Source organism: Asterias amurensis, chromosome 7, assembly GCF_032118995.1.
Source record: "Asterias amurensis chromosome 7, ASM3211899v1".
Taxonomy (NCBI): domain Eukaryota; kingdom Metazoa; phylum Echinodermata; class Asteroidea; order Forcipulatida; family Asteriidae; genus Asterias; species Asterias amurensis.
In genome coordinates, this window is record NC_092654.1 from 24,614,021 (window position 1) to 24,641,389 (window position 27,369).

The 27,369-nt window shown below is 41.0% G+C and overlaps 1 protein-coding gene and 1 long non-coding RNA gene across 2 annotated transcripts; one reads left to right on the forward strand and one right to left on the reverse strand.

The window, feature by feature from the left end:
- Nucleotides 1-218: 218 nt before the first annotated feature.
- On the reverse strand, nucleotides 219-26,668 carry LOC139939545 (toll-interacting protein-like). The gene is made up of 6 exons (XM_071935546.1): nucleotides 26,585-26,668; nucleotides 19,554-19,745; nucleotides 11,850-12,032; nucleotides 10,449-10,601; nucleotides 8,144-8,255; nucleotides 219-6,000 (listed from the first exon to the last, which is right to left on the reverse strand). Exons 1-6 carry the CDS (start codon nucleotides 26,621-26,623, stop codon nucleotides 5,792-5,794), a joined length of 888 nt encoding a protein of 295 aa, XP_071791647.1. The 5' UTR covers nucleotides 26,624-26,668; the 3' UTR covers nucleotides 219-5,791.
- On the forward strand, nucleotides 15,648-18,636 carry LOC139939546 (uncharacterized). The gene is made up of 3 exons (XR_011786325.1): nucleotides 15,648-16,135; nucleotides 16,815-16,943; nucleotides 17,479-18,636. It is a non-coding gene; the product is annotated as an uncharacterized lncRNA (long non-coding RNA).
- Nucleotides 26,669-27,369: the final 701 nt, after the last annotated feature.

Sequence of the window (27,369 nt, forward strand, 5' to 3'; positions counted from 1 at the left end):
TGAATTCGACCCAGTACCAAGTACAGTATGTATTACAATGAGAGGTGTACAAAGGGCATGGCAGGAAAGCAACAACTTTCGTAATATTATACACGTGACAGAATGAATTATAAGGCAAAGTGTGACCGTTGTCAGATATGTAAAAAGAACATTATGACTATCATTTGTCTTTTCTAAAACATACTTGTTTTTATTCACTATAAAGCATAATACGCAGACATATGCAATTTTCCGTGTAAATTATATACATTATTTGATAATTAAACCAAATCATTAGACAGAAAAAGTCTTCTAGAATATCGCTGGAGCAAAACATATACCCGCCCCCCCCCCCCCCAGCCAACAGACACCAAATGAGATGCAATGTTTCGCGAAGGCCTTAAACTGATTTGGGAGTAGTTTCACTTCTTTCTTTGGATAAACAAAAACAAAATTTCATAATGCTGTCAGCAGAAAGTACTGCCTTAAGAGGCAAAACTTTCGTGGGCACCCGTCGAAACAATGTAAACATTTGGCATTTGCCATTATTCATGTTGATGCTAAGCAAGATGGTTCTGTGCTTGATTAGCAATTAACCTGCTTTACGAACTTAGGCCCAGTTCTTGTTCAGAAATGATTTTCATTTCTATGTGTTAGTATAAAACCAAGAAATTGAAGTTTGCTTATAATGAAATAAAAATAGACAGGTAATACCGACGAGTCAACATTTAAAATTAAAGTACCTGTACATGAGTTGAAAAGCTAACTAATTATATAAATGTTATATATATATAAATGTTATATAAAGTTCACACCAATGTGCGCATTCCAAGACCCCAAAAGAAGCTATTTCTTATTTTCATTGTCATAATCAAACAAAAGCCTGATATAAAGGACGAACACAAACCCTGAAAAAGGACCCAGTTTTGTAAGTCCCTGTGTTTTTGTTGGTGATCTCAAATTCTACGTAATAGGCCAGCATCACGACCAGCTAATTAGCTGGACCCAATTTCATACAAATGGCAGAAAATACTGTTTCACAAATTACTTTGACAAGGACAAAATTAGTCGGGCACCAGCCAAAACAATGCAAACTTAGTGAATCTGGGCTGGTAACCTGTTTCTGCTAGGCAATACTATTGTGTGCTTAGCAACTTGTTTTTTGTGCTTGCAAGCTTGCAATTGGCCCCTTGTCTTTTCACTAGTCCACAAGCTTTTTCACCAGTCCATACTCAGTATTAAACAGAAATGTTTTGTAACGTTGAAGAGAGAGAGAGAGAGACAGAGAATGGTAAACTGACAAGAGAGTCCCCACATTGATGGAATTAAATTGAACTAGCGGGATGCCGCGCTTCGCGCGGCACCCCGCTTGGATATAAAAATCCTTTACACAAATATTTCGAAATGTGGGTGGGGGTGTTATTCGCCTCTCTCAATATTTATGCATGGCGTCATAATTCTAACCCAAAACGAAGCTATTTCGCACGTCCGCCACTACTTGCAGTGGCTGTACCCACCTCGTTTTGGGTTAGACGACGTACCTTATGCATCTAGAAACTATAAGGCTCCCCCGTGATCCTTATAGGGGTCTAATATGTTGAGCCTCCTTAACGTTACATGTTTTTCAAATCAGCGCTGATAGGTGAAGCTGACCGTTAGCCAGCAATAACTAAAGTTTCTTTTGTACTACACTACCAAAACTTTCTCCACACTCAATATACATTCATAATGCTTGCATTTCCTTTTTAAAAAACATCGTCAAAAATGACATTTTTACGTCCCACGATACATAGCGTTGCTACAGCACTATAAGTAAAGCGAGTTTTTGGAACATTGCCACAAATCTAATTTATCTACTGTTTTTTTTCGGGGGGGGGGCGGTAAGAGTTTGTTCTCATCTGAATTGGTCTTGTAAACTTTCTGGTCAATAGGCTGCATGTAACGGGAGCACTTAACGTGAACGTCAAAAAAGTGTTTTGCAGGCAGAGGTGCCAAGTCCAGAGGCCAGCTATGTGTGAGATTTTTCAAAGCTCAACCCCCCTCCCCCCGGAAAAAAATTTGCCAGTTTAAGAAGGCCTTTCTAAAAAATAAAACAATCTGAAATTTAATTGTGGACAAAAAAGTCTTTCAAAATGCATCAAAAACCTCCTCAGAATAATTAAAACTCACTTGAGGTACACAGGAGATGTTGATAGTTAATGTGGAGGTTCGATTGTGTCAGGTTTCTTTCCTTCCAAACTTAAAAAAAAATAGACTAAAAATGATGTCCAAAATCAATCGCTCACTTCTTCTGCCTGTTGTGTCTTCGCTAGTGGAGCGCATTTCAACGAATTTGCTAAAAGAATCGGAACAAACTTGTGCGCAATAAGCGTTTTGCGCTCTGCCGAATTTTAGCTGAACCTACTGGATGAGCAAATTTGCGCTCTGTTTGTACAGACAAAAAATTTCGTTATTTTTTTTCCCCGCTCTCGCCCAATAACGGTTGATGTGCGTGTGAGCGTAAGACAGAGACCAAATGCGTGAGTCTCATGCCTAATGCGTGAGACTTGACAGGTCTGGTTTTGTTTTATTGTCACTTTGGGCTTATTGCATCTCGCGAAATTTTAACGACAAACGACGCAATTTCTGACCGCGTTCATGTTCACGCTGCTCTAGGAACAAACCTCCATACATCCCATATCTCTGGAACCCTATATCGTACAAACTAAATAAAAACGATAAATTCGTCCTCACTCCTCTTATTTCACTTTCAGAAAGCATGTCAAGTTATGTTTAGGGTTTGTTACGTCCAGTTTGGGTCAGTAGACAAACTCCTAAAAATGTACCCCATTCAGCCGCACGAGGTCTCTTTTGTTAATATTATCTCCATCAGTAACCAACCCGACGGGCCGATTGCTAAATTAGGCTACAAAATGGATTTGGCAAAATGTACATTCTGAGACCTGACCGACACACTGCTCTAACCAATTTTGTGAATGGACTTATTCAAAAGGAAACTTAATGTCGTTTTGCTTAACAACTTTGACCAAATGCAAAGCAAAGTTCTTTTTTTACAGCTTCAAAACAGCCTTTGACGTACGTGTATAAGTTTCACCATAGAGTAAGGAATGGTTTCACATACTTCCGTGATGGGTTAATCTCTGAAACTGCAACATTATACCTCCATGAACAGACCGTATTCTAAAACGGTATTCATGTACTCATTTGAGTTTACTGGCAAAAGATAGTGTCCATAGTTTAAAAAACAGCAAGATACGTAGTTTGCATCAATAGTGCAATTTCTGTATGGAGATTTTTGTAAGTCCGAGAGGTCGCCACCCACTGTCAACCTAAAGTGGTCCCACGGCGACCGCCTTCACCCCAAGCAACAGGTGGCCTGTCTCAAACCAGACAATACCCCACTCACAATACACTGACCAAAATGGCTCTTTGTGTAAGGCCCCCCCCCAACCCCAAAATGTTATTAATTGTAAAGTTCCCTTAGACACCTTCCAACCTATAGCCGGCCCTACCCAATGTTTCCAAATTATAAAGCTTCCGTTTGATCCCATCCTTGTCCATCATGATAATTCTCATGCCGTTTGGAAGTGAATGCTTTTTTATAAATATTCTCCATATAATCTTTTCAACAAATGAGTCACCTGCCAGAAGGATTTCTAGGAAGTCTGATAACAACGTCGACCAGTGGTTGACACATGGTCGCCTGCGAAACATCAATCTACGGTACTTCATCCATTCAATGCAAATTCGTGAGATTGGTTTCGGTTTTGTCCTGGCACCCAGCCTCTTCGACCCTTTCGACCCTGCGCGGCAATGAATGAACCAATCCGGAGAACCATGCTTAGTACAACACGAAAGTAACCTGACCAAAAAGGGCGGATCGAATGGCGGGTGGGTGGGTAAGGGGCAATGAATGAACCAATCCGGAGCACCATCTGCGAAACACTGTCCAATGAGTCGCGTGTCAGAAAGATTTCTAGGAAGTCTGGTAACAACATCGACCAGTGGTTGACGCACGGTCGCCGCCCGAACTTCCTCCAATCACATGACTTGTAAGTGCGAGTTTGGATCCGGGTTTTGCAGACTTGCAACCCGACGTCTGAAACCACACAAACGTATTGAATTCCACACACACAACCGTGTTGGATTCCACAAGGATGCCATACCACTGGACCTTCTAATTTTCAATCCAAGATGGCGCAGGTTACGCTTTTAATAGTATAGATCTGTACATGGCATGAATGTACTTCATTACACTCAAAGGACCTACATATGAACATAAACTTGCCATTACAAAATGGCTGCCCTTATCCTCCAACAAGTCATATTAGGTATTTTATTTTGTTGCTATAGTTTTGATCCATCTATCAAGGTAACTTGTTTGGTAATCATTCTTAAAGTTATTGGCAACAAGTTCTGGTAAGAAGCCTACAGCGGCTTTCAACAGTATGAAGTACTTTGAGACACAATTCACTTCCAACTAATGTGGTTATGTCAAAAGATACTAGTTTTTTTATGACCCACAATTTTCTTCGTGCGTTGACATTCAATCCTGATTTTCAGAAATATCTCAAAAACGCAAACATTTTCACCTGTTAGTTTTATTGGTTACATGTACATTTGTAAGGACTAAAACAGTTTCAAAAACCAAAGACCTTTAAAGCCTCCTACTAGAGCGTGGTGCTCTTTTACAGGAAAACCCAACTATTTACATTATTTATTTTGGAAGTTGTATTGAAACTTATTGAGGTGGAAAAGACTAGTTCAAGTTGTCTGGTTTGCTGAAATCTCACCCCCAAAAAGAAACAACGTCCACGAAATCTAAGTTGAATAATGCACTCCCTATACTTTCCATTTTATACTAACATAACATATCAACTAAAAAAACGTTTCCTGAAAAACTCAATGAGTAACTACTCTGATACTTATCCGAAATAACAACACATTGTCACATCTTTCATTTCCTGAAATGCGTTACATTTTGAAATATTACTGAAAAGGAAACGAGAGTTGTATCATGTTCACAGCGAACTACCTCAAGAACGAAAGCAACTTTCTATATTATATTATTCTCCTTAAAACCTTTAACCCATACTTTGTAAACTATTACATCAACAAATGGTAAAAGATCCTTGAAACTTGTGAGAATTGAAAACATTGCGCACAGACAGCACACAATAGCAGCGAGGTTCATTTTCCTCCCATGTGAGTACAAAAAGATAAAAACTGATAGAACTTTAACAGGGAGATGACATCATTTGTTTTGTTGTTTTTGTTGTTTTAATGGCTTAGAAACTGTTCAAAGTTCTGTAAAATAAAAGAATAATACATTATGTTGCGGTTTTTCTTCATTATTGATTCAAAGTTTATATACTGTACTTACATCCCATATATGTATTTATTTACTTCAATAAATCTATTTATTTTTAATTTATTCACTAATAAACTTCCCTTTTATTTCTCTTTCTTTCGGGATTGTGTACTATTCTGTACAAATAGTAGCTAAGCATAACAAATGTGCTTACCAGCTTACCAGCCAACTAACATGTCACACATCACATTTTTGACTGGTGATCCTACTTAATTTTGTTAAGCAGAAAACGTTTAACAGATCTTATAATAAGAAATTGGGCCCATGGCAACAGTGGCCATGGCCACGGCACTTTTTGCGTAATCACAGCCCAAGCTTAACATGGTTATTATTCAAATATTTCAAGGTCCAACAATTTGGATGTTGAAATATCGTTACAATGGTGAATGATCCTAGTTTCATTAATACTCAACTGAGTGTTTGGAGTCCAAGAAAGACCTTCTAACTGCTCATTGCAAGCAGGCTGTTGACTGCAGCGTCTTTATTGCCATTGTTTGCTTCCAGAACTGATTGAATGGCAGCCTCCTCCATATTAGGAAACATTTCTTTCAAGCTGTTGATATCATCTGGTGTGATTTGAACTGGTTGTGGTTGACGTATTTGTTGTTGCTGTTGTTGTTGAGGTTGTGGAACAGCCTGAGGTGGGTAACCTGTTAGGTCCAAATACAAAGCTTGTCAAACACATCTTACTTTCAAGTATTAAACCACAAGGGAAACTGACTGGGTACATGTTAAATTTAATTGTGGGGTGAGCAAAGGAAGGTTGACTGGAATTGGATTTGAACCAACAACCTCCAGGTTAAGCTATTCAGCAACCTGAACAAAGACGAATTTCAAGATGCCCACGTAAACAGTGAGCCATGGATTGCCCCCTCTGTTGACTGCCTCATTTATCCTGAGCCTTACTTCATATATTACTCAATCCCAGCACATCATTCAAACTTTGAATGTTCAAAGGTGCTAGGATAGAGCTGAAGGATGCTCATGTGCAGTGGACCATTCACCCCGATTAAAAAAAAAAGTCACCTCTTTCTGTTAACAAAGATTTGTGGCCAGGGTTTCAATGTGGCAACAACATGTTCAATGCATTACTCCAGATGTTCACAAAAACACAAATAATACTGAATGATGGCACATACAGTTTTCCAGACTACCGCCATAAAAATAGGGGCATACTTTGGTAATGACACTGAAAAGAAATTGTATCTGAACGCCTACTTGTTTTAAAGATTGCTATGGTAATAAGCATTCCCTGAAATTATTTTTGTTGATGAAATCAATAAAAGTATGTTGAAAAGTTAGAATCTCCAAAGATTGCCTGCGGGAGACTTTTGAATATTTCTTTGGAGTCCATTTGAATTCTGCCCTCTCCAATCAAAAAGCAGAGATACAGGTGGTAAATAAACCTCCTCTCACCTCACTAAACATGGATGGATTCAATGTTCAAAGGGGATAAACTAATTACAATAACCTGCTTTCATATTAGGAGCAACAGGTGCTGCGTAACCATATGGGGATGAAACAACCCTAAACTACTTAGTACTTACCCATCATATTAGGAGCAACGGGTGCTGCGTAACCATATGGGGATGAAACAACCCTAAACTACTTAGTACTAACCCATCATATTAGGAGCAACGGGTGCTGCGTAACCATATGGGGATGAAACCCTAAACTACTTAGTACTTACCCATCATATTAGGAGCAACGGGTGCTGGGTAACCATATGGGGATGAAACAACCCTAAACTACTTAGTACTTACCCATCATATTAGGAGCAACAGGTGCTGCGTAACCATATATGGGAATGAAACAACCCTAAACTACTTAGTACTTACCCATCATATTAGGAGCAACGGGTGCTGCGTAACCATATGGGGATGAAACAACCCTAAACTACTTAGTACTTACCAATGGTATTAGGAGCAACGGGTGCTGCGTAACCATATGGGGATGAAACAACCCTAAACTACTTAGTACTTACCCATCGTATTAGGAGCAACGGGTGCTGCATAACCATATGGGGATGAAACAACCCTAAAGTACTTAGTACTTACCCATCATATTAGGAGCAACAGGTGCTGCGTAACCATATGGGGATGAAACAACCCTAAACTAATTAGTACTTACCCATCGTATTAGGAGCAACTGGTGCTGCGTAACCATATCGGGATGAAACAACCCTAAACTACTTAGTACTTACCCATCGTATTAGGAGCAACGGGTGCTGCGTAACCATATGGGGATGAAACAGCCCTAAAGTACTTAGTACTTACCCATCATATTAGGAGCAACAGGTGCTACGTAACCATATGGGGATGAAACAACCCTAAACTACTTAGTACTTACCCATCATATTAGGAGCAACGGGTGCTGCGTAACCATAGGGTGATGAAACAACCCTAAACTACTTAGTACTTACCCATCATATTAGGAGCAACAGGTGCTGCGTAACCATATATGGGAATGAAACAACCCTAAAATACTTAGTACTAACCCATCATATTAGGAGCAACGGGTGCTGCGTAACCATATGGGGATGAAACAACCCTAAACTACTTAGTACTTACCCATCATATTAGGAGCAACGGGTGCTGCGTAACCATTTATGGGAATGAAACAACCCTAAACTACTTAGTACTAACCCATCATATTAGGAGCAACGGGTGTTGCGTAACCATAGCGGGATGAAACAACCCTAAACTACTTAGTACTTACCCATCGTATTAGGAGCAACGGGTGCTGCGTAACCATTTATGGGAATGAAACAACCCTAAACTACTTAGTACTTACCCATCATATTAGGAGCAACGGGTGCTGCGTAACCATAGGGGGATGGAACAACCATGGGCTGGACTCCACCATAAACTACTTGAGGGGCAAACATTGGCATCTGTTGTACTTGCTAAAATTGAAAATAAGAAACATGAACTTTGGTGTTACGAATTTATGGTTACAGGTTCAGTAAAGAATAATATCAAACCTCAATTGGCAACAGAACCTTAGTAAAATTTGGATCTTGTATGTCAAACAACAAAGATACAAAGACGAAAACTAGGTCATATATGCAGTACTGAGTATACAGTGCTAACACACATCGGTGTATGGGTAAAAACCAAAATTAATATTCTTTATCCCCGATGCAAATTTAACATCTATTATGCATACATGCCATGTTCTCCTTCAACGGTGGTTTAGCTATATGTAGCCAGTTAAACACCTCAGGACCAGTTAAAAATCACTCCACGTGGTTTGGATTGCTAGCTCAACTCCGTAAAGCATTCCTCTTTAGTATGAATAATGGACAAGTGAAGAAAGCTGGCTTTCCAGTGAAATGAAAAAGCTAAATGGTCCTGCTGGCCAGTCACTGAACATGTACTCTTTGTATTTATCTGTACCATGGCAGGTGGATGATAATTAGTACTGAAATTCAATTCCGCTTCTTTGTTTAGTAGTCCTCTTTTAACACATTCATGTTATAAACACTTAAGCTGCCCAGTCCCTGCACTCCTGTTATAGTAAAGGTCCACTGTTCTCTACTATTATGAGCTTGACAGATGGGACATTGTGAGGCATCTTTAGTATGTACCTAATGATCCCTTGAATACACATCACAAACAGTGTCTGTAACAAGCTCACAATTAAGAGTCAACAGATATTAAAACATGTAAATGCATTCTCACCTCAAATTCCCACAACACTGTATAACACATAGTGACATTGACTCCGAAATGACGCAAACATCATTGTGACGATGATGAGTGACGTCAGGTTAGTGGATTTTTGTGGGCGAGTGGTCTAATTCAATGGACTCAAGCTCTGGTGTTTTCAGCAGTAGAGTGTGAGTTCTGAATCCTGGTCAAGACTAAGCTTGGGCGGTTCCAGAAATTTGGGGCTCGGTTCCGGTTCCGGTTCCGAAAAAAAGCTCGGTTCTGAGACATACCCGGTTCCAATTCAATATAAAACATAAGCCGCCCGTCCCGAGCTCACACACACACACAATTGAGCCGATCTATTTAAACTGAAAATAACCAAGTTAATCAGAAGTTGGTCCCGAGCTCACACACACACAATTGGAGCCGATCTATTTTAAACGAAAATACCAGAATACCCACCCCAAGTCAATCAGACATCGTGCCACCGAGCACCTATTCTCCCTGCATTTAAACAAGTCTTTGATTTAGCCGGCAGTACGTCCGTAGTAGTGCGGTACATCCGGTGTGCAGTATGTCAGTAGTGCAGTATGTCCGTAGTGCATGCAGTGTGTCGTCTCTGTACATACAGTGTACATGCCTGTACATGCCTGTACATGCATACAGTACTGTGTTTTGTGCATGAGGCAAGCTTTTATGAATATGGATATATCGGCAGCCAATCACAACGTGCTGTCTATACATGTGTACATGTATATGCATGTGTACATGTATATGCATGAGATATACATGTACACAATGTGGTGGTGTGCTGTGTGTGCACTGTGTATGCAGCCACATATGTGATAGTTGATACTCATGTCGGCTTGAAGCCTTTGCACACTGTATCTGCGGTCACCGCTTTCAACATCAAGCCTCAATATCTAGAGCCGGTTCGTGGCAGGATTGGCTCCACAGAGCCTTTTATAATTGAGACTCGGTCTTTTAAAATCGGAACCGACAAAAGCGGGTACCTGGTTCCACAGAAGAGTGGAACGGCCCGTCCGGTTTTCAATTTGGAACCGGGTAGAACCGGGTAACCGAAGGAGCCGCCCAAGCTTAGTCAAGACACTTGTGCTCTTGAGCAAGTTCATAAGAAGTTAGGAAGATAGTGATTTTTGCTTAACCAGCCAGGCTCCTAATTGATGATACCAATGCCTAAATCCTTTCTGACTGGAAAGGGGGTATACCCCTGTTTCAGTCCCAGGAGTAGGTGGCAATTATGTGCCTCTGGTGGCAGTTAAACACAAATCAGTTGTAGCCCTAACCTTAGAGTGGCCGTCCGGCATGGTGATGTTTTAGGCAAAATGTCATGAAGAAATTTTTTAAGAAAAAGTGAATTGGGTCAGGAAGGGTAAAGGAAGACCACAGTACTTTGTTCGTACAAACTCTTTCTGAGTCCTTACCTGGTGTGAGAGAACTATGTTTATCATGCCCTCTTTCTCATCTCCCTGTTTACCGCTTAACGGGTACCAGTCATCTTTGACTTCTCCTTGAAATACAGAAGGCGCTATCTGAATATGGTTCCATGCAATACGGTAATCAGCACCAAATGATTTCTGTTAAGACAGGAAAAAACAGAGAGTTTTAGTCAAACAGAGCAAATTGTGGAAAAGATGTACACGTATACCAGTGGTGAGAGTCATTGCTGACAAAACAACCTGCTACATAATTGGATCCAGATCTTAGAAGGTACATTTGAAATGATGGAATACCATCTTTTGGTATTACCCCTCGAGTAATAGAACTCAAGGAGCTTTTCAGGAGTAGTATCCTCAGCACTAAAGAGATGGATCAAATAGCAGGATTTATCTTACTGGAGTAACTTGAAGCGTTGTTTTCACCAGACAGACATAACGAAGTCTGAACTCAAATAAAAGGCTCAAATTTTTCAATCCTGCAGATAATATTTACAAATACGTTAAGCATGTTAAGAACTACATTTAGGATTTGTTTTAATGCTAAACCGATTTGTTATAAGCTCTGTATGGTCAGTGTTTTTCCAAGCCCCAAGTAAACAAAACCTACAAGTAAACCTGTAATCAGCAGAGAGGCTTACCCAACAATTCATTAGATAATTAGATAACTAACGTGTGGTAAACACTATACACTCTTCCATAAGGTTAGAGTCTCCCATAGTTATTACTACTGTACCTCATATACAAACTCATAATCAAGAGTTTAATTCTCACTGGTAAATCCATCTCGGATGATATGCCAGGTGCTAGTTTGCTGTTTACCAAGCGTGTATGCGAGTATTTAAGCACATCTTTAATACGCACACATAGTAGACTGTCTGATGCATGTGCAACAATCGAGAACAGAGTAAATACATATGGCTGTATGGGTGGTACTACCACATGAGCAACAGTCTGCTACGCATACTCTTTGAAAAAGCAACCGTGGAGATGTCGCACTGATGTAATAGTCATGTGCGGAAGATTTGTATTGCAATTCATTTTAAGAGTGATAACCTTCCTTTCAATAATGTAACAGCTTTTTAATAGTTTGTTTCAATCTTATGCTTCCCTTTGTTCCCTATTCCCTGTTGCTTTATTTTTGTTTTCTGCTTTTCATGCACTTTGAGCACCTTATTGGGTGGATATGATACGCGCAGTATAAGTTTTCGTTGTTGTTGTTGTCGTCGTCGTCGTCGTCGTCGTCGTCGTCGTCGTCGTCGTCGTCGTCGTCGTCGTCGTCGTCGTCGTCGTCGTTGTTGTTGTTGTTGTTGTTGTTGTTGTTGTTGTTGTTGTTGTTGTTGTTGTTGTTATTATTACTATTATTATTATTATTAAAGAGAGACCCACCTCATCAAAGATCTCCAAGTAGAGTGATTCTACACCAGGCTGCACATTACATTGTATTGTTTTATTCCATCTTGGGCTCTTGGATCCATTCAGATCAGTGGGGGTTTCAAAGACGGCATGACCAACACGAATACGACAATAAGGGTCCATCCGTGTCATGCCGTAGTTCTTTGCAAGCTTGGCCTGTGAAGAAAAAACGGTAAAGAATATAAATACTTCATGTTTTAGGTGATGTAGTCTCTATGCTTTACAGTACATTATGTGCAAATCTTCCCGTTCTTCTTCTCCACATTGACGCATTTGGACTCGGATAAAAGTGGAACTGGGATGTCGACCCTATGATAAGCAATGGGCTTATAGTCCAAAGTCCTTATGAATCCTTCAGTAGGTAAATGGAAACAGAAGGAACTGGGACTGTAAGCTCGGTTTTTGAAAACTTTATGGGAAATCGGAAAACAAAGCATGTTTGTTTTGCATCATGACAAGCCATTTGCCAGTTAGATTTTATCAAAGTTTGGTACAATGACTTGTTAAGAGACAGCTGTATAGCAACCTCCAGTAGAGCAAACCCTGGAAACAGTAGAAACCAAATTTACCTGTACAATTGGGCGATATCGCGATATAATTGAGACGTCTTGCAACCAGAATGGGCCGTTAAAAAAAAAAATGTAAAGTCCCACAACCAACCGAAAGATTCCCCAATTGAAAAAAAATAACATCAAAGACTTGAGGCGCCCAGGCGGTCTCCCACAGACACTTCAGAAGTAACACAATGTATCAATGGACCCTTCCCACGAAATATACTAATTACATTCACACATGTGTACAAACCAGTTTGGTTGGCAAACGCCATAGAGTTGTGCACTGAGCAGACGCGCAATCGCGTCTGCGTCACGCAGCCGTAAGTCGTGTACAACACAGCGCGATGTTCCCTCATTTTGCCAACCAAAACGTTAGTGCGCACGCGCTATGTGCAATTTACATATTTCATGGGAAGGGTCTATTACCTCCCCTGTGTGGGAGCGGGAACCTTGTGCGCCGCCTCACCGCCTAACTGCAGACCACAATGGGATCATATTACACAAACCACAGCCCATCCACAACGTTTTATGAATGAGAGGTCACCCCATGTGCATTATGGATACTTATTTGTTAGCTACATTGTAGAAAGAAATGGTCAGGATATACACACATGTAAGAACAGTCATGCGCAGTAGACACTTTGAAAGACACTTTATGTGTGTAACTCATAGAGCTATAACACCATTGGTAGACAGTACACCTCACAGATCCATACCTCGATTTGTTTAGACTGTTGCAGCATGAAAATTAAGCATGGTAAAATGTCAGAAGCTAAGACTTCAAATATAAATCGCGATTTAATCCAATATCGCGATACTTTTTTGACAATATATCATGGGATAATAAAAACAATTGTAATGCCAAGTCGTCCAACACACAGCCCAGCAGTAGAAACCATTTACCTGTACAATTGTAATGCTAAGTCTTCCAACACACGGCCCAGCAGCAGAAACCATTTACCTGTACAATTGTAATGCTAAGTCTTCCAACACACTGCCCAGCAGTAGAAACCATTTACCTGTACAATTGTAACGATAAGTCATCCAACACACGGCCCGGCAGTAGAAACCATTTACCTGTACAATTGTAATGCTAAGTCTTCCAACACACGGCCCAGCAGTAGTAACCAATTACCTGTACAATGGTAATGCTAAGTCATCCAACACACGGCCCAGCAGCAGAAACCATTTACCTGTACAATTGTAATGCTAAGTCTTCCAACACACGGCCCAGCAGTAGAAACCATTTACCTGTACAATTGTAATGCTAAGTCTTCCAACACATGGCCAGCAGTAGAAACCATTTACCTGTACAATTGTAATGCTAAGTCTTCCAACACACGGCCCAGCAGTAGTAACCATTTACCTGTACAATTGTAATGCTAAGTCATCCAACACACGGCCCAGCAGTAGTAACCATTTACCTGTACAATTGTAATGCTAAGTCATCCAACACACGGCCCAGCAGTAGTAACCATTTACCTGTACAATTGTAATGCTAAGTCATCCAACACACGGCCCAGCAGTAGTAACCATTTACCTGTACAATTGTAATGCTAAGTCATCCAACACACGGCCCAGCAGTAGTAACCATTTACCTGTACAATTGTAATGCTAAGTCATCCAACACACGGCCCAGCAGTAGTAACCATTTACCTGTACAATTGTAATGCTAAGTCATCCAACACACGGCCCGGCAGTAGTAACCATTTACCTGTACAATTGTATTGCTAAGTCTTCCAACACACGGCCCAGCAGTAGTAACCATTTACCTGTACAATTGTAATGCTAAGTCTTCCAATACACGGCCCGGCAGTAGTAACCATTTACCTGTACAATTGTAATGCTAAGTCATCCAACACACGGCCCAGCAGTAGTAACCATTTACCTGTACAATTGTAATGCTAAGTCATCCAACACACGGCCCAGCAGTAGTAACCATTTACCTGTACAATTGTAATGCTAAGTCATCCAACACACGGCCCAGCAGTAGTAACCATTTACCTGTACAATTGTAATGCTAAGTCATCCAACACACGGCCCGGCAGTAGTAACCATTTACCTGTACAATTGTATTGCTAAGTCTTCCAACACACGGCCCAGCAGTAGAAACCATTTACCTGTACAATTGTAATGCTAAGTCGTCCAACACACGGCCCAGCAGTAGTAACCATTTACCTGTACAATTGTAATGCTAAGTCGTCCAACACACGGCCCAGCAGTAGAAACCATTTACCTGTACAATTGTAATGCTAAGTCATCCAACACATGGCCCAGCAGTAGAAACCATTTACCTGTACAATTGTAATGCTAAGTCTTCCAACACACGGCCCAGCAGTAGAAACCATTTACCTGTACAATTGTAATGCTAAGTCATCCAACACATGGCCCAGCAGTAGAAACCATTTACCTGTACAATTGTAATGCTAAGTCTTCCAACACACGGCCCAGCAGTAGAAACCATTTACCTGTACAATTGTAATGCTAAGTCGTCCAACACAAAGCCCAGCAGTAGAAACCATTTACCTGTACAATTGTAATGCTAAGTCTTCCAACACACGGCCCAGCAGTAGTATCCATTTACCTGTACAATTGTAATGCTAAGTCTTCCAACACACGGCCCAGCAGTAGAAACCATTTACCTGTACAATTGTAATGCTAAGTCTTCCAACACACGGCCCAGCAGTAGAAACCATTTACCTGTACAATTGTAATGCTAAGTCTTCCAACACACGGCCCAGCAGTAGTAACCAATTACCTGTACAATTGTAACGATAAGTCATCCAACACACGGCCCAGCAGTAGTAACCATTTACCTGTACAATTGTAATGCTAAGTCTTCCAACACACGGCCCAGCACTAGAAACCATTTACCTGTACAATTGTAATGCTAAGTCTTCCAATATAGACCGTGGGATGATGCTCCAAATTCTGCTTTTCAGTGCTCTACCCTACACAACTACTTACATTTGGTCTCAAAATTTGAAGAAAATTCAACTCACCACCCAAAAAAAGTCGTCAAGCACAAAACTTGCACAGTATGGATTTATTCGCGAAATGAAGCACAATAATACAGCGAGAATAAATGACTGAACGTGCAACAAAAAAATAGATGACTTATAAGCTCTGCCAATCATAGCGCATATGACATGCATGCGGATGTGTGGACCAATGAAAGAGCTTGTTTCGAAGTCCTGTGGTTTTGTGGCCCTTTTCGAAACGACGGCGCCTGCGTTGGATTCAGCTTCGGGTTCCCTTATCTCGTCTGAAGCCCTGACTGAGCGCGTACGCAAAGTACGCACAATTGCCAAAACAACCGCGGGGCCAAGCTAGCATGCGGAGCCGAAGCCGTGGTTTCGAGAAGGATTTCAGAAAGATGTCGTCTACGCTTCTCAGGAAACTTCGTCCTGTGTGAAGGGAAGAAAGTTGCGAAGATCGGCTCGTTTTATGTTACATGAAAACAACATAAATTTAATCCGAGCTAGTTCGGGAAAATAATTATCGCTGGCAGGAGTTCGTTGGCCCAGCAGTGGTTAGGAAAAACATCATGATCATCATGACATGTGAAAATGTGTATGCTTGGACGCCATGGATGATGACATGACAGCGACCTACAAAAGACAAGACCTTCCGATCCAATTTCACCAGAAAGCACAGCGGCAGCTGCTGGTTGGAGTACCGTGGATGTACTAGTGGAAGTTGAAGGTATTTAGGCAACATTTCTTTCCAGAGTAAGTTGTGCTTCAATTCGAAGCAAAGCAGTTAATCATTTTTTTTTTTTTTTTTTTTTGTCAAGTCATGAAGTTAAACAAAATGAAATGCTCCGATCTCTCAAATATATGAAACGAAATCAGAGTCACGATCACATGATGAGGATACACATTTTGGTGATGAATCATGATGATGACACACATCGGTTTTAGTTATTTACTTAATACTTGAATTAATAACAAAAAACATACATCATATTCATACATGCACTGTTACATTTAGTAATTACAATTACATGTACAGACTACAGTATGAAAAATAAAAAAACATTAAATATTCAATGCACTAGGCCGATTAAAAATGTACACGATTCAGGAAAAATTAAATTGGCCCTTACTTACTAAACTAAAACACTGAAGTGGAGGAAGGGCAAGGGTACATACACGTACCCCAAGACCCCCATACTAATCACGTGATGAAGTATGCTTGAATAATAATAAATAACATCCCCATCTTTATTCTTAAAATTCTAGAGGCAAACAACCAGATTTCTTTGAGATGTGGTAGTAAAATTAAAATTTTGTATTTAAACCAAGGGGAACAAGCCTAATTTTGTTTTCAAATAAGATGAGTAAACTAGGGCCTCATTTATTTGTATTTCTTTTCTTTTCAGTATGACATGTCCGCTCTGGGTTAGTGGTATATCAACACTTTTCGCTGACAATGAAGCGTGCAGGTAGTAGGAGAAACAAAGAAAGGCAGAAATTAATCTGAGAAAGCTAAAGAAGAACAAAAATTGAAGGTAAAAAAAAATAACTTGTTCATTACTCTCGTCCACCAGAAGAAATACTGTGCGTAACCTTCTAACCTTTTTTTCTTTTGTTTTCAGGAAAACGAGAGAAAAAACTCAAATGAATATATGGTTAACTGTTGGTATTTGTGAACAGGACCAGTATCCCCATTAAATAAAAAAATCTATATATAAAATCTGTGTAAATTTTTGCAAGAATTTGCTACAAGATAATGAAAAGTTCAAAGTATTGGGTAAAAATGTTCTCTTTATATCAAAAGCTTTCCAGTGCTCTTTATCATACGTTTTGTATGGATTGACCTTTAGTAGTTGGGCACAAGTTGACTAGGGTATGAGGGCATGCCACTTGGATATGAGAAATTCATACTGCCTAAATAAACTTTGGATTGGATGTGTACTACAATTAAGGAACAATGAGTTGATCTACCTTCACCAAAACTGTACATGTTTGCTTTTCCTACAAATTGTTTTTATTTTGTGTACTGTCTGTTCAGTCATCGAGTATGCTTTTATAATTCGCTTGCAGAACGCGAGAATAGTGATGCCAATAGCAACGAGACAACTGAAGGTGAACCACGATCAAAAGGTTGCTACGCTCTGACACTGGTGATTCTGAAACGCCTCAGCTGAACGTGCTCCCCGAACAGTGTATCATGCAGATTGAAGAAGAAAGTATGTAAAGGAAAATATCACACAGCAGATGTTCCTGTCAACAAATCAATTTCCCCTGCACAGACTTATGCTTTTGTGCCAGTTGCGGAGTGGCTTCAAAGGACTCGGACGGGGATGTTTATTCTGATGATAACTAATTTAAACAAAATGTTGTCTGAATCATCATTTTCAATAGAAAAGTAGAAAAAATAAGAAGAGAATTCTGCACAAGTACAATGTGTAAAAAGTAAGCTTTTGGCTTACCAAAATATAAACCTTAAAATAAATGTGGAACAATTTATTTGAGAATTGAATTAACCCATCAGTTACTGTGGTACCAGAAAGACAGTTTGGGAACTAGATTTATATTATTTTCATTCAATTTTGTAAAATCTTTATATCTTTGAAATTGTTAACGGCCCTGTCACACCATGGTGTATCGCCTTAACGTATGCCGGCGTATAGGCCTACAGAAACTAGTTCGAGCATTTTAAAAGTTCATGAGTACCCAACTTCCCAGAATCGCATCCATAGCGTACTGAACGTATACAAAGCGTATGACTAATGAATTGATAGCGTATCACTAACTTAAAATGAAGTTATGTATGTTACAGGTGGATACGTGAGAATACGTCAAGACTTTTTGGGGATACGCCAGGCATAGGTTATACGGCACATAAACGGATTAATTATTGTTTTAAATTGAATTGCGTGGGGGAATTTAAAAGGGCCTTTTCAAGAAAGTAACATAATTCATCATGATAACAATGAGTATTGTACTAGAAATGTGTCATTATGATATGAAGAGAAGAAATAAAAAAAATCTTAATGTCAACAATATCCTTTTTTTGTCAAGTTCATTCATTCAATCGATTACAATTTAATTAAGGCCTGTCTAAGCTCTGAAAACTTAGTAAATGACCAAAATGAGGCCCAGAAAGTTTGTTAGTGACATTAATTTGAAACAATTGAAATAACTCAATTGGGGAAATGATTGATGTCCAGGGATGTTAAATAATTAATCTGGGAGAAAAGAGCTGAAAACCTGTAAATGAAAGCAAAATAAATAAGCCAGTATATATTCCCCATTCGTTTGTGCACTTGGTGATTTGCCCATAGAGTTTGTGCATAGTTCTCCAGTTTTGACCAATAGAGGGCGCTATTTTTCTATAATTATTTTCTAATTAAAATAACTCATTACTGTGCAAGTTTTGCCCTTGACGACTTTCACATGTTATTTAGGACTACCATAAGAACATCTAGGGAAAAATTCAGGTAGTTGCAGATGGTAGACCACAAAACTCGAAAACTAGAGCCCTTTTTGATGATCATCCCACGGTCTAATACACGGCCCGGCAGTAGAAACCATTTACCTGTACAATTGTAATGCTAAGTCTTCCAACACACGGCCCAGCAGTAGTAACCATTTACCTGTACAATTGTAATGCTAAGTCTTCCAACACATGGCCATCAGTAGTAACCATTTACCTGTACAATTGTAATGCTAAGTCTTCCAATACACGGCCATCAGTAGTAACCATTTACCTGTACAATTGTAATGCTAAGTCTTCCAATACACGGCCCGGCAGTAGAAACCATTTACCTGTACAATTGTAATGCTAAGTCTTCCAACACACGGCCCAGCAGTAGTAACCATTTACCTGTACAATTGTAATGCTAAGTCGTCCAACACATGGCCAGCAGTAGAAACCATTTACCTGTACAATTGTAATGCTAAGTCATCCAACACACGGCCCAGCAGTAGTAACCATTTACCTGTACAATTGTAATGCTTAGTCATCCAACACATGGCCCAGCAGTAGTAACCATTTACCTGTACAATTGTAATGCTAAGTCATCCAACACATGGCCCAGCAGTAATAACCATTTACCTGTACAATTGTAATGCTAAGTCATCCAACACATGGCCCAGCAGTAATAACCATTTACCTGTACAATTGTAATGCTAAGTCGTCCAACACAAGGCCCAGCAGCAGCTACCTGTGAACCAATCTGCCCTCCATACTGTAGCGCCCTCGCTGTCTGCTCATCAGATGATATCTGTAGATTACTTGGTGTACTTGGGGCTGAGTTTACTCCTTCAATTCTCAGGAAATCTGCAGGCAACTCGCCAATTAAAACCTAGAAATAGAATAACAGATAACATAAATAGAGAAAGCTGGTTTGGCATAATAATAAAAAAAATATTTATGGAGTGCCTCATGAGAGGACATAAAGGTGCTTCTTCACAAATAAAAACAGGAGAAAAACAATGTGTATAAAAACCAGTGTAGGCACCTCTAAACGCCAATTGTAATTACACAGTGCAGTGATGAGAATATTTTCATGAGTTGAAAGATAGAATGGTCTAATCAAGGCAAAGCCAAGTTGAACAGAGTATTTCATCTATCAAGGACTATTTTTAAAACATATAGCGAAACCCAAAATGGTTGAGTCCTTTATAAGGTTTCATGGGAGCCTTATTAGTAGGCCTATGAAACAAACACCTGATAGGGTCTACAAGACATCACAGGTACCCATTTACTCCTATAGGTGGTGATTAATGAGATGCAAAATGATCACTAAGTGTCCGGACCGGGCTTTGAACCAACACTCCAATGACTCATCCAGACTGAGCTTCGAACCAACACTCCAATGACTCATCCAAACCGGGCTTCGAACCAACACTCCAATGACTAGTCCAGACTGAGCTTCGAACCAACACTCCAATGACTCATCCAGACTGAGCTTCGAACCAACACTCCAATGACTCATCCAGACCGGGCTTTGAACCAACACACTCCAATGACTCATCCAGACTGAGCTTCGAACCAACACTCCAATGACTCATCCAGACTGAGCTTCGAACCAACACTCCAATGACTCATCCAGACTGAGCTTCGAACCAACACTCCAATGACTCATCCAGACCGGGCTTTGAACCAACACACTCCAATGACTCATCCAGACTGAGCTTCGAACCAACACTCCAATGACTCATCCAGACTGAGCTTCGAACCAACACTCCAATGACTCATGCAGACTGAGCTTCGAACCAACACTCCAATGACTCATGCAGACTGAGCTTCGAACCAACACTCCAATGACTCATCCAGACTGAGCTTCGAACCAACACTCCAATGACTCATCCAGACCGGGCTTCGAACCAACACTCCAATGACTCATCCAGACCGGGCTTCGAACCAACACTCCAATGACTCATCCAGACTGAGCTTCGAACCAACACTCCAATGACTCATCAGGACTGAGCTTCGAACCAACACTCCAATGACTCATCCAGACTGAGCTTCGAACCAACACTCCAATGACTCATCCAGACCAGGCTTCGAACCAACACTCCAATGACTCATCCAGACTGAGCTTCGAACCAACACTCCAATGACTCATCCAGACCAGGCTTCGAACCAACACTCCAATGACTCTTCCGGGCTTCTAACCAACACTCCAATGACTCATCCAGACTGAGCTTCGAGCCAACACTCCAATGACTCATCCAGACCGGGCTTTGAACCAACACTCCAATGACTCATCCAGACTGAGCTTCGAACTAACACTCCAATGACTCATCCAGACCGGGCTTCGAACCAACACTCCAATGACTCATCCAGACCAGGCTTCGAACCAACACTCCAATGACTCATCCAGACTGAGCTTCGAACCAACACTCCAATGACTCATCCAGACCAGGCTTCGAACCAACACTCCAATGACTCATCCAGACCAGGCTTCGAACCAACACTCCAATGACTCATCAAGACTGAGCTTCGAACCAACACTCCAATGACTCATCCAGACTGAGCTTCGAACCAACACTCCAATGACTCATCCAGACCAGGCTTCGAACCAACACTCCAATGACTAATCCAGACCAGGCTTCGAACCAGCACTCCAATGACTCATCCAGACTGAGCTTCGAACCAACACTCCAATGACTCATCCAGACCAGGCTTCGAACCAACACTCCAATGACTCATCCAGACTGAGCTTCGAACCAACACTCCAAAGACTCATCCAGACTGAGCTTCGAACCAACACTCCAATGACTCATCCAGACCGGGCTTCGAACCAACACTCCAATGACTCATCCAGACCAGGCTTCGAAACCAACACTCCAATGACTCATCCAGACTGAGCTTCGAACCAACACTCCAATGACTCATCCAGACCGGGCTTCGAACCAACACTCCAATGACTCATCCAGACCAGGCTTCGAACCAACACTCCAATGACTCATCAAGACTGAGCTTCGAATCAACACTCCAATGATTCATCCATACCAGGCTTCGAACCAACACTCCAATGACTCATCCAGACCAGGCTTCGAACCAACACTCCAATGACTCATCCAGACTGAGCTTCGAACCAACACTCCAATGACTCATCCAGACTAAGCTTCGAACCAACACTCCAATGACTCATCCAGACTGAGCTTCGAACCACCACTCCAATGACTCATCCAGACCAGGCTTCAAACCAACACTCCAATGACTCATCCAGACCAGGCTTCGAACCAACACTCCAATGACTCATCCAGACTGAGCTTCGAACCAACACTCCAATGACTCATCCAGACCAGGCTTCGAACCAACACTCCAATGACTCATCCAGACCGGGCTTCGAACCAACACTCCAAAGACTCATCCAGACTGAGCTTCGAACCAACACTCCAATGACTCATCCAGACTGAGCTTCGAACCAACACTCCAATGACTCATCCAGACCGGGCTTCGAACCAACACTCTAATGACTCATCCAGACCGGGCTTCGAACCAACACTCCAAAGACTCATCCAGACCAGGCTTCGAACCAACACTCCAAAGACTCATCCAGACCAGGCTTCGAACCAACACTCCAATGACTCATCCAGACCGGGCTTCGAACCAACACTCTAATGACTCATCCAGACCGGGCTTCGAACCAACACTCCAATGACTCATCCAGACCAGGCTTCGAACCAACACTCCAATGACTCATCCAGACCAGGCTTCGAACCAACACTCCAATGACTCATCCAGACCGGGCTTCGAACCAACACTCTAATGACTCATCCAGACCGGGCTTCGAACCAACACTCCAATGACTCATCCAGACTGAGCTTCGAACCAACACTTCAACAACTAATCCAGACAGGCAGATGACGTCATGCTGATTCGCATATTCCAAGATGGCTACGCCGTGCACGTATCGATGAAATTAGAGTCGGCGAAAGGTAGCAAAGTTATCGTTAAAAATTTCTTTTTAACGTTTTATTTGTTTCACTTTTCAATACGCACAAAGCAAGCTAAGAGTTAGGTGAACACATTCAGCCGGTTTATACTGCCGGATGGCTCGCAGATATGGCGCCAGAATTTTTTTATTTCTGAGCTGCATGAGGAAATGGTGTGGACTCGGACAGTGGACGTGTGGCTAAGGATTCAGCTATCCTTTGGCCACACAAGTAGGGCTAGGGTGCCTTATAGTTTCTAGAAGTACTGTGAAAGGTGCAAAGTAGGTACAACTATAGAATCCAGGGCCACTCCACAATACGTCAACGCATCCAAGGCTGCGTGGATGCCCAGTCAGCCATAACGAACTGGCCTACCCACTTCGCATCCACGCATCCCCAGTCATCCAGACTCCCATTTCTCACTACTCCTCACCGCTACCTCTATATATATATTCCCCATTTACGCAAATGTTCCCTATTCAAGGATTATATTTTAAAGGAAAAGAAAGCCCGAATTTCATTTACTTAATATTTATTGCCGCTATGCAAATATTCCACATTCAAGGATTATTTTAAAAAGAGAAAGAAAGCCCAAATTCCATTATCTTAATATTTATTGCCGCTATGCAAATGTTCCCCATTCAAGGATTATTTTAAAAAAGGAAAGAAAGCCAGAATTCCATTTTCTTAATATATATTGCCCCTATGCAAATGTTCCTCATTGAAGGATTATTTTAAAAAGGGAAAGAAAGCCCGAATTCCAATTACTTAATATTTATTGCCGCTATGCAAATGTTCCCCATTGAAGGATTATTTTAAGAAGGTAAATAAAGCCCGAATTCCATTTACATAATATTTATTGCCGCTATGCAAATGTTCCCCATTCAAGGATTATTTTTAAAAGGGAAAGAAAGCCCGAATTCCAATTACATAATATTTATTGCCGCTATGCAAATGTTCCCCATCCCTATATTATTGAAGTTCCCTTCTTTGCCTGCCCACTTCGCATCCTTGCATCCAGTCATCCAGATTCCAATCTCTTCTCACTACTCCCCACCGCCACCTCTATTAAATTGCCCATTGAAAATACCGCCCACTATTTATTGAAGTTCCCTTCTTTGCCTGCCCACTTCGCATCAACGCATCCGCGCATCCAGTCTTCCAGACTCCCATCTCTTCTCACTACTCCCCACTGTCACCTCTAATCAATTGCCCATTGAAAATACCGCCCTCTATTTATTGAAGTTCCCTTCTTTGCCTGCCTACTTCACTTCGCATCCACGCATCCGCGCATCCAGTCATCCAGACTCCTATGTCTTCTCACTATCCCCACCGTTACCTCTATATATATATATTCCCCATTGAAAATAACGCCCTCTATGTTAATGGAAGTTCCCTTCTTTGGCTGCCCACTTCGCATCTCCGCATCCGCGCATCCAGTTATCCAGGCACCCATCTCTTCTCACTACACCCCACCCACCGTTACCTCTATTACATTATTCCCCATTGAAAATACCGCCCTCTAAGTTAATGGAAGTTCCCTTCTTCGGCTGCCCACTTCGCATCCGCGCATCTGCGCATCCAGGCTCCCATCTCTTCTCACTGCTTCCGACATCAACAAACTTTGCAACTGGGAATCAACCTGGCAGATGAAATTTAATGTCAGCAAATGTTACGCAATGCACATTACGCATAAGAAAAAACCACTCCAGTCAACATACATAATGAACGATAAACCACTACAGTCTGTTAAAAGACACACCTACCTGGGCGTAGAGATAAATCATAACCTGAACTGGGCGATTCACATTTCCAACATTACCTCTAAATCTTATCAAGTCCTGGGATTACTGCGCAGAAATCTATACAACTGCTCTTCAAATGTAAAGGAGACTGCCTATAAAACCCTGGTCAGACCCAAGCTCGAGTACTGCGCTAGTGTATGGGACCCGCACCATCAAGAACACAAAAATAGACTGGAAGCGGTACAGCCTAGAGCAGCTAGATTTGTATGCAAAGACTCCCGTTCGTAAGAGTAGCGTCTCCTCAATGATCAGTAGATTGCAATGGAAAACCTTGGAGGAACATAGAGCAATCTCCAGGCTAACACTCTTATATGAATCGGTTCATCATAAAACTGCTATCAACACGGACCAGTACCAACTCAAACTACAGGGAAACCAAACTCTCACTATGAAATCTTCTAAATTTCGTTCACCCACCCTTCAACCAATAAGGACTGCTACAAATTTTCCTTTGTTCCAAGAACACTCGTTGAATGGAACCGCCTACCAGTGTGTATAAGAGAAGCTCCTTCAATAGACTCATTCAAAACTAGGCTAGATAAAATCCAAATGACCACTTTCATAAGGGGAGCTCACCACTAATTTTTGTCCACTCGCCACACCACACCTGCAACTTTCCTGTGATGTATTTGTTTGTTGCAGTATTCGACAGATACAGATACAGATACAGATACAGATACAGACCGTTACCTCTTTATAAAAGCGTCCTCTACTATCAGACTATAGTACTACACTTCATGTCATGATGCCTAACCTAGTAATATACGTAGCCCACCTTGTTAAGCTGTTAATGGCTCCGCTTTTAACATCGGTCTCATCACTGTCACCATTACAGCCAGACAAGCCAACCTCTGGGATCACAAAACTGTATTCTGAAACCCCAAAACCTGTATTTTGCATCAAAAACCTGTATTTTTTTTAAAACACGCGTTAACGTAGTTTTAAGCCCGAGACAGGCAAAATAGAGAAGGTGTGAAGGCCATTAAGTTATCAAACAGCCTAATTAAACCAGTTAATTAAACCAGTTAATTAAAACTTGAAGAGAAGGGGGAAAAAATTTTTTAAAAATGGGCAGAGGTTTCCTACGGGTGGTTAACACAATGGAACAGGTTTTGTATGAAAAAAAGATATTGATAAATCATATCTTAAAGACATTGATTAATCATATCCTATTTCATAATTATAGAGACCCTTGTCAATTAATTAAATATCATTTTCTTTGTCAAAAGAAGACAAGTACAAAACAAAACCAATTTAATTTCAATGAAGAAGACAAAAAAAAAGAATCATCCCAAAAAGTTTCGTTTGTTGTATTTGGGGGCATAGTTCTTAAATTTATCTTATAAAAATTTCGCAGGTGGGCTGTAATGGTGACAGTGATAAGACCGATGTTAAAAGCGGAGCCATTAACAGCTCAACAAGGTAGGCTAGTAATATACGTAGCTCAGCTTTATTTAGTACTAGAGTAGTAGTAGTAGTCAGGTAAGCCTCTATGATAATATTCCCCATTGGAAATACCGCCCTCTAAGTCTAATATAATTAAAGTACTAATTGTATTGCTCGACACTTTGCCATATTTCCCACTCGTCACATCGCATCAAACTGCATTAACAAACCTGTCGCCGAAAGTGGCCCTGCATTCTATAGTTACTCCGCAAAGTGCGCGGCCAGGAACACGAAATCCTCTACAAAGGTGGAAAAAAGTGCAAGTAAAAAACGCCACCCATCTGTCCTAACGTAGGGTCACGTCAGTGGACTCAGCCTGCTTCTAAACTACTCCATAGTTTGGGCGGTCACAGCTGATGCTGGCAGGTTGTTCCACAGGCAGACCACACGTAAATTAGCTGGTCACGCTGCTGTTCTGATTGATCAAATAAGAAAACACTTTCCTACGACAGCATATAAAACAAAACACATGTCAAACTGTGAAATAATGTATTTAATCTTACATTTTGCCTCGACGGTCTCGAAGTTACTTCAGTCGCCATTTTCACGATTTGTTGATGTAATGTAAAGCTGGTTCCCTAATCGCATGTTTGTTTATAACGCACTGAAAGAACACTAGGATACACGCAAGATTACGTCTTGTTTATTTGTTAGCAATGACATCATGGTATACCGCCCTCTGTAGTCCAGCTTCGTCATACAGCATTACAGGCGGTGGATGGGCGGGGGGGGGGGGGGGGGTAGACCGGTCGCTTTTTGCAAGGATCGGAACTTTTATCTATTTTTTTTATCACGAAAAAAAGAATGAAGCAATAACTAGTTATTACTGAGCCTGCAGATCATTGTTGTTTCTCCACCGGAACACATAATAATGTCATTATCGGGCGGCCTCGAGGTCTACATTCAGTATATAAAAAAAAACTACTGACCGATAACATTTCTAAACTAGACATTAGGTGTTTGTGAACAAACACACAGCTGTTCCGTGTTCTTTTGCTTGGATTATGTGCTAAAATGACCAAGGAGCCTAGAACTGAAAAAAAAGTTTGAAATTGTTGAATAGTGTCTTGAGTTATGGTGCCACTTCCGGTTGACCCCAAAGTAGAGGTCGACATGGGGTCACGGTAACCTAAGGCTAATCTCCAATGCCCAAGGGGTCTAAAACTGAAAAAAGTTTTAAAATCGGTTGAATAGTACTTGAGATATGGTCCCACTTCCAGTTGACACGGAAGAAGAGGTCAAAATGAGGTCACGTTTTTTCCCAACAAATTTTAAGTCCTAAGGAGTC

Bases quoted from the DNA above. Each gene is read 5' to 3' on its own strand.
- LOC139939545 (XM_071935546.1), bottom strand. From the start codon at position 26,623: ATGGCGACTGAAGTAACTTCGAGACCGTCGAGGCAAAAT. The intron at 12,033-19,553 runs GTAAATGGTTAT...TTTTCTTCACAG, and splicing joins TTAGCATTACAATTGTACAG to GCCAAGCTTGCAAAGAACTA. The intron at 8,256-10,448 runs GTAAGGACTCAG...TTTCAATTTTAG, and splicing joins ACATAGTTCTCTCACACCAG to CAAGTACAACAGATGCCAAT.